This window comes from Anarhichas minor, unplaced genomic scaffold, assembly GCF_050575085.1.
Source record: "Anarhichas minor isolate MPS153535 unplaced genomic scaffold, ASM5057508v1 ptg000028l, whole genome shotgun sequence".
Lineage (NCBI taxonomy): Eukaryota > Metazoa > Chordata > Actinopteri > Perciformes > Anarhichadidae > Anarhichas > Anarhichas minor.
In genome coordinates, this window is record NW_027466474.1 from 15,097,412 (window position 1) to 15,107,816 (window position 10,405).

The window sequence follows — 10,405 nt, forward strand, 5'->3', positions numbered from 1 at the left end:
CTAACTGAATTTGTATTTGTTTACTGCGTTAATACGCGTACATTAAGTTATTACAAACATCTTACGCCTTGCTTGGAGCACTTTACGTCTGCTTTGTTGACGTCTTGCACGCATTTCGCCCTCCGCCTTCCCAGCATGCACTGCGAGGTCTGCGGTATATTATTGACAAAGAAAAGAAGGCTGAAGAGAAACAACAACAGGGTGGGAACAGAAGCACCAGCCCCGGTGGTAGCACTAGCGTTATACGAACCCGTGTGCTGACAACAAGGTAAGCTCTCAGTTATGTCTTGACATGAAACAACTATGTTTTATTTTCTGCGATGACACGGCGGGCGGACAACGTTTAAGTGGCTATCGGCTAACATCTGGGGGTTTCCTAGCCGGCTAACGCTAGCTAACGCTAACACTATGTAACGTTACAGCGTTAGCATTGCACCATAGCTACGTGTTATTACAGTGTCAGAGCTAACAAATGCAGCCAAACTGTAGAATTACGTTAGAGAGGTTATATGGTTGATTTGTCCTAAATGTCCCTCTTGCTAAATATATAACCAATACACTTGCAAAAAGCCCTCATTACGTTGTCACATATGATTACACTGCAGTTTAAGGTAGCTTACATGTTAGCTTACACCATATCCAAATACGAATACCAAGAGGGCAAAGTTAGTACAAAACTACCTGACTGATGTTAAAGCTATGTTGCTACACATATAATGTTTTTTTTGAGTGTGTACATTGAGTACAAAATGTGTTGCAACACCACGAGACCGGTTCCTTGAGCTCTACCCTAACCATGTAAACACACCAGGGCACGTGACCAGCCACATCGAGTTTACTTTCTAATGTTTGCCATTTTGAACTTCAGTAAGTTCCATGAACTTAAATTGATCCAGCCTGCCTTCTACCCTTATTCAATTATACTCCTCTGGCTGAAAACAACAACATCCAAATACTTAATGTATAGATTATATTACAAAATAGTCCTGCATTCAAAGTTTAGTTAGTTTAAAGAAATATATGTTGGCAATTAAGTGTGCAGTTCTGACAAATGTATTAGTAACGATTATTAGTATGTATGCTCTTCAATGAGTAACAAGAAGTGATGAGGATAAATGTAATGCCTTTATTGTCATTGCACACAGTGTACAACGAAATTTGCTGTGCAAAAACTGCACATTTAGCACTCCTCACATGCACCTGCCACAGTGACACAATGGCATATTTAAAAAATGCAGTAGAAGTGCTTTATCAATAGATAACAGAAGTGACATATACAGGTACTATTCCACTTTATAGATATATCATTGAGGTGTTCAGTTCAAGGATGGCTCTTGGGTAGAAACTGTTTTTGAGCCCGGACGTGTTGTCCTTAAATACCCTGTAGCGCCTTCTAGACGGCAGCAGAGAGAAGAGATCGGGGTGAGTTGCATCCTCCAGAATGCTGCTGCCTTTGAGGAGGTGGCGTGATCAGAAGATGATCTCTGTAAGCAAAGGCGGGGATGTCCAATTATTTTCTGGGCTGTGTTTTTGACTCTCTGGAGAGCTCTTTTGTCTTCTCCTGTACAGTTGGCATACCATAATGTAATACAACATGTCAGTACACTATAGATCAGTGGTAGAAGGGCACAAGCTGCTTCACTGACACGTTGGTTTTGCTAAGTGTTCTTGGGAAATTAAAGGGCTGTTGAACCTTCTTTTTTTTTTTTTTACCAGGGCAGTGGAATTGGTGACATATTTGAGGGGAATATAAAACGGTGTCAGAATTACATAACTTATCATTAGCACCATTAAAATAGCCTATAGTGATTACATTTTTTTAAACTCTTAAATATCAATGGTAGTATTGGCCTCAGTATCAGTTGGGCTGTAGTTGAATCCTTGGAAGGGAATTAAATGAGCTTTATTGTATTTGTCTCATGCAAAACATTCAGGTGCAAAGTAACTAGAAACAACAGCTGCTGGATGCATACATGGAATAACAAATACAATATTTCCTCATGAAATGTATTGGAACAAGTGTCACAAAATGTAAATAAGTGGCATGCCAGGGCCTCTTATCATTCCTCACCTGTGTCTCTTCACAGTAACGCATCGTGGCCCTGAGGCGACGAGAGCGGGAAGTGCCGTTTCCACCTGAAGGGAGTCTACACAGCGTGATAGCTCGTGGCAAGAGGGGTGGGGGGGCCCAGGCAGACCGTGGACGGGGAAGGGGACGAGCTCAGCTGGAGCCAATGCAGCAGCAGCAGCATCGACAGCCTGAGCTGGTGGAGGGAAGCCTTCCTGTGTTCGTGTTCCCCACTGAGCTCATCTTCTACGCCGATGAGCAGACGTCTCACAAGCAGGTGCTCACCCTCTACAACCCCTATGAGTTTGCCCTCAAGTTTAAAGGTCAGTGTGCAGGGTAAAACACGAGCCATTTGGGTTTGTTTTTTTGATCAAAACACCAGATAATGTAGATAACCAGTGTGTGTGTGTGTGCGTTTTTTCCCTTCTCTTTATCAGTGCTGTGCACAGCGCCAAACAAATACACTGTGGTTGATGCCACCGGAGCGGTCAAGCCACAGTGCTGTGTCGACATGTGAGTTTGACTTTTAGGTTTCTTGGGCAAATTTGACTGTTATGTTTTTTGAAGTCAGGTGGTTGTTTTGTACAGCCCGACTTTCCCATCTGGCCGTGCGAGGAGTCAATCTAACTCTCTCGTGTCCACAACAGAGTAATCAGACACAGAGATGTGCGAGCGTGCCACTACGGGGTGTACGACAAGTTCCGACTGCAGGTGTCGGAGCAGAGTCAGCGGAAAGCCCTGGGCTACAAAGAGGTGACGGCCACGCTCCGCCCCTCAGCCTCGCAGGAGCCGCCCAGCCCCCGCTCCCAAGATGAGGAGCGCCGACTTAAAGAGCAGTTTGCGGTCAGCGAGTTTTTCGAGCAGACTGCTGCGTGTCCGACAGGTAGGGCGAAGGGCCGTTGTGTGGTTTTACCACTAGATGGAGCCAGATGCTTATAAACTTAAAGTTCAGGAACTTTTCACTGGACACTTTACAATGCTTTACATTGCTTTTTGTGGTCTGTGAACATAACTTGCCTCTAGTATTAAAAAAAATAAATAAATAAATAAATAAAAGTATGACAATAATAACACACAGGTTGCGATCACCTTCACATTTGATCTTGCAGCATGATAGGTAGGTGTTTAGCATGTATTTTTTGCTGATATCATGATTTACATAGTTACATTACATCAGCTTCAGTGTCATTAACCCTATCTTGGGTTGTTTCGCTGAAACGTTCTTAAGCTATAGCTCTTTCCCGCTCTCTAAAATTCTTAAATGTGTTAAAGGATAATCTGATGATTTGCAATATATCTTGTATTGTCAACACATCTGGTGAAAAGAGCAACCAACAGCAAATTGATCTTATCGACATGTACCGTTTGTGTATCCAAAGCCTGATGTGTGTGTATTGTTGTCCACTATCTATTAAAAGCACATCAGTGCTGCATTACCATGCACACACACTGTACTTTATTTTGAGCCAATCCCACATGCACCGTCCTGCAGCCAAGTAGTGAACTAAATCCGCGACAGAAAATAGTCCCCCAACAAATACACTATTTACTGCTGTCCCATTATTACAGATTCATGTCTCTGGTAGTAACCAATGTGCTGTCGTGGCTCAGAGCCACACAAAGTATCACACACTTAACGCGTTAATGATTCCGGTCTTTTCAGGGGATTTGTTTACATCCTTTTAAATCCGCTTGTTAACCACTGGGTTTATGTGCATGTGTGTGCGCCTAACAGAGAGCCGTCCTGCTGCTGGGGGCCCCAGCCTGCTGACGGTGCTGCTTGGGCTGGTGTGTATGGCCGCCCTGATGCTCCCGACCCTGGGGGAGCAAGACTTTACTGTGCCTGTCTACCTCCACTTAAGTATTAACAAGAAACTTGTAGCTGCTTATGTTCTCGGTGAGCAAAAATAAGAAATGAGGTTGCGTAATTTGTTTAAAAAAAAAGAAATAAGTGAATTGTGAACAAGAATGTTTTCTCGTTATATTTTAGGTCTTCTTACGATGGTCATTCTACGCACATGAAGTGCTGAGAGGAGGGGAAATGATCCAAAGACGGAGAGAACACCCTCACACCCTGGAGGCTCTGCTACGCTTCAACGAGTACAGCGGTCGTGGTACTTACTCAGCTGGCTCCGCCCCCTGCAAAATACATTTTAGTATACTTGTTTTCAAATCCACGTATTTGTGTTTGTACGCAAATGGAGACCCCCAGTGTGTCGGTCTAAAGACCGGTAGAGAGAGGAAACACGAGGCCATTCAAAGTGTGGTTTGAGCTCATACTCCACGTGTCCGTGTTTCTGTTGCCGTTATGTACCAGACTATGATTATCTCGAGTGTGAAGGAACCTACATGCAAACATTATACATGTGTATATAAAGCCATTACAATGTTATGGTATCGACCTGTAACCATCATTATATTCATGCTTTGAAGCATTTTCAGTATAGACGCCGAGGACTAAATGCAGTTATTTGCATGTGTGGACACTTTATCTGGTTGAGTTTTTAAAGATACTTTCACACGTCACCAAAGCAGAAACCTTCTTGTGAAGACAGTGGTTTGTTCGCTACATCAATGCTACACATGAACGTGTAATAAAAGGCTCAATACAGCTGTCTGGTATAAAATGAGATCAGGTTATTTTGTGTACCTTACAAGTTGGTTGAGGTTTAGAAATGACACTATCCTACAGTAATGTGTTTGAGTGCTAAAAGGACAAGAAAAGATTCTCCTTGGAACATTCAAAACAGCTTCACGCTCATAATAAAGAAATAATTTATTTAGTCCTGACGTCCGCCACAGTTGCAATCACAAAAAGACACGAGCACAGCCAAGTTGTGAGCCAGCGTGGCAGACTGCAGCCTTTCCATTGCAGTCACACAGTAGAAGATTTGCTGAATTCCTGCTCTGAACACTTCATAAGATGACAGAAAATATCAAATATCTTTACAGCATGGCAGGCTGACTGCTTTGTATATCGAGGAAAAAGACTGTTTAAAAAATAAAAATAACTGCAGCCACACTTCTTTAAGTTAAAAGGGCGCCCTCTCTTTTTTACATACACGTTAATGGCGACAGAGCCTTGAAAGGGTTCATATGTATAAGTTACACAGGGGATATGGACACCGGGGCCATGACTGTTCAAAGCTAATTTAGGTGCAAAAAGAAATACAAAATTGGCAGTACAGGCTTTACCTCTACATACTGCACTCTTGGATCATGTTTTACGACAGTCAAGTTTCACTTCTGCCCTGCTTACACACGGGCTGAAACGTCACAGGATTGTGCATCCTGTGCAAAAAGCTATTTGAATAAAAGTAACCACAGCAGTCTCTTCCCTCACAATGCGACAGTGCCATTTTTGTTTGTGCTGATTAGCTGTAAACGACAACACAAATGGTGAGAAATTCATCGCCGTCCGATTCTTATAATAAACTTCTTTTTTCCCCTCCATAAATAAGAACATTCCCCCAGTAGAAAGAAAATAGTTTCTATACTCTGCTTATCTACAAAAACACAGGATACAGAGGAACCTTTAGTGTTGAGAGCACAGTGACGAGCATCTTCTTTTCCATCCACGTTCCAACTGCAGGTGCATGAATCGTTCATACTAGGCAATAAAAGTTGCAGCAAGTCACGGGGAGAGGGGGGCATGAAAGCCAAAATGGAAGAAAAAAAAATCCCCACCGTTAAAAATCACCTATATCGTAAAAATACGAAGAAAAATCTTCTGAAAACACAACTTCTTACAGTTAAACAGTAAGTAAATCCCCACAGGTGTAGCCCCAAAGTAGTTTGTTCCTTTACAAAGACAAAACTTCTGCTGCGTAAGACCTGTGCGCACATTCACCTCACAGCCGGTCACAAACTTAAAAACTATGTACGACATCCGACACGGTTAATATGTACATAATTACAAACAGAGCAGGAAAACAATAAGTTAAAGATTTTCTTACAAAATCTGCAGACTTGTGTGAATACAAAAAGGCCGGTGGACCGACATTCTCCAGCACAAAGACAGGGAACACGTAGCCTACACATCCAAATTGTCTTTTTTTTTTATGTCCAGTGCTCAATGTCTCTCCAGTGAGGGGAACTGGTCTGACAAAAAGCATAGCCACTTATGAACACAATATCACAACGAAGCCAAGCACCATCCAAGATCCTCTACTAGCAGCTGGTGCTCACAGTGTCTTCAGTGACTCCTAGTCACGCTAGGCCTTCCACACTCAAACTCATCCATGGCTTTCGTTCCCTTAATTAAAAACATACCTAGACCCTCCGAAATGTAGCCATGATTGCCGCTCGGACACAAACACGGAGGGGAGGGTCTGAGAAGGGAACTTTGTTCTCTAAAGGGAGGCTTTTTTGGCGCCAGTCCTTTACAGTGTCTCTCGCTAAGCCGTGCTCACTTTGGGGACAGATCCTGGAGGGAAGCGAAGGGCGAATTGCTGGACGAGGAAGGCGACACTCCCTCCATTTTGCCTGGCGAATCTGTGGAGGAGCAGACGCTGCTGAGGCTGCCGTCCAGCAAATCTGGAGAGTGGCTGAAAGGAAAAAAAGGCAAGTTCAGTAGGACTAAAGGCTTCAGACTTCAATACTTTCACTGTGCGGGAAAGAGCCGATGAAAACCTCACATTTAATTCCATTACTGTAATATTTAGTACTATAAATTAATGAATCTAAATAGAAAACACACTCCAATTCGAGTCAATGACCTGAAAACTATATTTAAGTTGGTTTGTTATGTTCATTTTTGGACAGATCATCATAATCATTGTTTTGTTGATCCACCGAGTCTTACCAGGAACTGAGCTCTGACAGGCTGGAGATGTCAGAGGACAGCATGGTGGTGGTGCCCTGGAAGAGCCTCTTAGGCTGACTCTCTGTCTCCATCTCACCTGCAGAGGTAAAGGGACTCTGGCATTTAGAGATCACTTCTATCCATAAATGAAGTGGCCCTTGTGGTGTCATAGAAATGATATAAGAGAAAACATTCTCAAAGCATCCAGTGGAGCTTTGTGTGGGACCTCACCTTTGCGTTTCATTGGCCCAAGTATGCTGGCTCTGATGCAGTTGATCGGGCTTTGACTCCGTCGGCTAAGAAGAACAGAAAAAACACTTTGCCAAACCACTAGATTTTGACATTCAGTCCCAATCAGTAGTTACAAATACACATTTATTTAGAGCGAGACTAAAGTAACACCAGTACGTTACAGAGTTACGACTCGTTGCTCACCTGAAGCGGCGCGTTGGGCTGGGGATCGGGCTGGGTGTGAGGCCATTGCTGCTCACTAGGATTTGTAGTGACGGAGAGAAACACTGCTGCTTGCAAGAAATTAAGAAAACACTCCGATTAGTGTTCCTATTGTGTTAGTTTATCTATTTAACAACCTTTTGATTAACTTCTATAAATCTTTTCCCTCCCACAAAAATACGCGGCAAAAAAAGGGAATGAATCAATGAATCAGTAATGTGCATGGAACCGTGCGGAGGTCAGACCTACCTTTTTTCCAATCCCTCTGGTTGGAGACGGTGCAGGCGATACGGGGACAAAGTCGACGCGCTTTGGAGACGAAGATGCGGACTTTTCCAAATCATTGTCACTCTGAGAACACACACAAGTACCAAACACATGCGTCACATCTCTACAGTACTACATAGTGAGGACGTGAAAAGCATTAAAAAAAAAAAAAGTGTCGGAGTATTATACTACCAACTCAGCCTGACCTTGAAAGACTGGTGGCCCTGTTAACTCCAAGTGTTTCCACTGTTAATCTAGCATGTTTGTGCTGGTCCACTCCACTGAGATGGAGCGGCCATCGATGGCTCGAGGCCAAAAACATGCAGAGTGAAGGCAAAACAGAGCCGACTCTCAAGGTTTCAAAACAACAGAACATGGCAACAACACAGGTCGGGGGAGGACGGGTAATGAAGAGACAATCTTTACCAGGCTGAGACTTTCTTCCCAGGACTGGCTCATTTGCATGGCGGCTTGGATCTCCCTGTGTGAAAACAATAAGGAATAAGTGAGTGCGACTCAGAAGTAATAATTCAAACTAAATCTCTTTATCCGCCAAACTGCATTCATAAATACACAGCTTACCGCTCATGAGCAGTTTCCCTGTTCATCACGTCTACACCCTCCTCCTGCAGGAGCACACCAGAAGGTTAATGGTTACACGGTCCGGATTCAACAAGTCATCCGAGCATATTACATATATTCTACAAACAGATATTAAACGTAAGAACTAGGCATTATTCTATCTCACGCCATCGCAGTAAGGCTGGATGAAACCTAGTTCAGCCATGGGACTACATCAGAGCCACTGTTTTATCTGTAGGAGTCCGATACTACCAAATGATCAACTCTTTAAGATCGATGGCCCTGTGGACTCCAAACAGTGTTCCTCTAGCATGTGTTTTAAGACACCATCACACCCTATGGCTCGAGAGGGAGACAGTGGTCTGACATGCTGCCTTTAATCATGAAACATCTCCAAAAAGGCGTCGAAAACCAACGCTTCCCTTCCTTACTTGTTTTATCTGATGAAGTCTGGTGCTGGGGACGCGAATAGGTGATGAAGGGACCTGCGAAGGAGGACGCGAGCGGAGAGGAGAACATTCAATGCAGATTCAGATTCAGACACAGGGTACTTCAGCGAACATGTGTTTGATTAAAAGTCTGGTACCATGTTCGGCCTGTTGACAACCGTAGTGCTATTTCTCCGGCTACGCAGGACCTCTATCTGGAACACCTGGGAGTTATCACTGCAATGACAAACAGACCAACCATGTGTCTTCTCAGCAAGAGGTCACTGTAAGTGTGGTTACTTCATTGTGTGTGGAATAAGGACAAACACGGTCACTGAAATACTACGCAGCAATGTTGTAGAAACCTCAAGCCATTTATCATGGGTGCACTGTTGGATCGTCTTAGGTGTCCGTCGGTCTGAACTAGAGAAGATGGGATTTCCAGATCCAGTTCCATCGTTTCTTGTGGAGAGACTCCTGAATTGCTCATTTTGTTAGCCAACGCAGCCCGCCACCAATTCATCAACTCAAAATGGCTAACCAGCTCAGTGGCGTTACATTGTTGCTCTCCAAACTTCGCTAACTTTACACGCTTTGAACAAACATCCTCAATACGACGAAATGTCGCTAACTCACTGCAATCTGCAAGGCCCTGTGGTCTACGATTCCTGTGTTGAAGCTAATTAACCCTGGCTATTACTCACAACAACGCTATCTTTATCAGTTCTGCGTACCACGACTATGTGATCAGTCAGAACTGGTCTGCGCAAACGTTGCCTGTAACGTTATGACCAGTCTCAAACTTCCCTGATGGATGGTTAGCATGCCATAGCTACATACCGCACAATGCCCGGTAACTGCTAGCTACCGACCTGTTAGTCTGCTGTTGCAAGGCAGAAACTGAGCACGACTGAGACGCTACTATGCTAAACTAGCACTGCATGTTTAGCGCGTTAAATGAGCTATCGTTAGCTAAACTCACGAGCTACTTACTTTAATTGCAAAGCCAATGTTCGCCTTACGTCTTAACGTGGATGACGTTAACGTTAGTCTGACGAGGCTGAAGTAAAGAGATTCTCACAACGCGAGTCTACCATCTAGCTAATGTAAACTAGTGCTGTGCTTCGCTTCCCGCTACCTTGTTCCATCCGCAGCTAACAGCCCAGCCACCTAGCCTGCTAGGCTAACTAGCTAAGTTAGCATTAACGCCGATAGCCATAACGCCATGTCCACAGGAGGCCGAGGCAACACTTCACTAACTAAATGTTCCAGTTCGTCAGCCCGGTAGCTTCTAGGGCTCAAATAAGTAAACTAAACCTCGTCTATTGTAAATATGATCTGCTTTAGAATTGCATCGTTTCTTTTCTGCAGGGCGCCGCCAAGAATGAACCAGGTCCCAGATGATCACACAGCAGCTAGGTTAGCCGCTAGCCGCAACCTCACGCCCCCTTTAACGTTAGCAGGACGTCCAATGAAACAGCTTCATTTGCCGGCATGCTCAGGCGGGATGTGGAGAACTGCGTCTGGTTCCCGAGTATACTTTTACATTCTCTCCATCTGCATCGTCAGTAGTACAATGTTTCATCACACGAGTAGCTCCATCAAATGATTTTACCTGGTCTTCTCACAGCTTCGCTCGCAGGAGGCCCGATGCAGATAGTTTATTTACAGCAGCCTATCACGCCACTGTTCATATTGACAATCCGACTCAAATAACTTTATACTACTTATTATCATGGCACATTTTAAGTTTTTTGAAGATGTATTATTCCCATTAACTCTACTCAGAATGATAACAGTATA

The 10,405-nt window shown here is 43.9% G+C and overlaps 2 protein-coding genes and 1 non-coding gene across 3 annotated transcripts; 1 reads left to right on the forward strand and 2 right to left on the reverse strand.

The window, feature by feature from the left end:
* The first annotated feature begins 134 nt into the window (after nucleotides 1-134).
* On the forward strand, nucleotides 135-4,679 carry mospd1 (motile sperm domain containing 1). Its single transcript, XM_076103926.1, has 6 exons — nucleotides 135-268; nucleotides 2,088-2,391; nucleotides 2,506-2,581; nucleotides 2,716-2,951; nucleotides 3,804-3,965; nucleotides 4,059-4,679. The coding sequence occupies exons 2-6, from the start codon at nucleotides 2,235-2,237 to the stop codon at nucleotides 4,088-4,090; spliced, it is 663 nt and encodes a 220-aa protein (XP_075960041.1). The 5' UTR covers nucleotides 135-268; nucleotides 2,088-2,234; the 3' UTR covers nucleotides 4,091-4,679.
* Nucleotides 4,680-4,829: 150 nt separating this feature from the next.
* On the reverse strand, nucleotides 4,830-10,054 carry pabir2 (PABIR family member 2). The gene is made up of 10 exons (XM_076103924.1): nucleotides 8,968-10,054; nucleotides 8,761-8,839; nucleotides 8,606-8,659; nucleotides 8,175-8,218; nucleotides 8,019-8,073; nucleotides 7,575-7,676; nucleotides 7,308-7,393; nucleotides 7,099-7,168; nucleotides 6,873-6,964; nucleotides 4,830-6,615 (listed from the first exon to the last, which is right to left on the reverse strand). The coding sequence occupies exons 1-10, from the start codon at nucleotides 9,123-9,125 to the stop codon at nucleotides 6,477-6,479; spliced, it is 879 nt and encodes a 292-aa protein (XP_075960039.1). The 5' UTR covers nucleotides 9,126-10,054; the 3' UTR covers nucleotides 4,830-6,476.
* Nucleotides 7,763-7,918, reverse strand: LOC142963347 (small nucleolar RNA U109). Its single transcript, XR_012957443.1, has one exon. It is a non-coding gene; the product is annotated as a small nucleolar RNA U109 (small nucleolar RNA).
* Nucleotides 10,055-10,405: the final 351 nt, after the last annotated feature.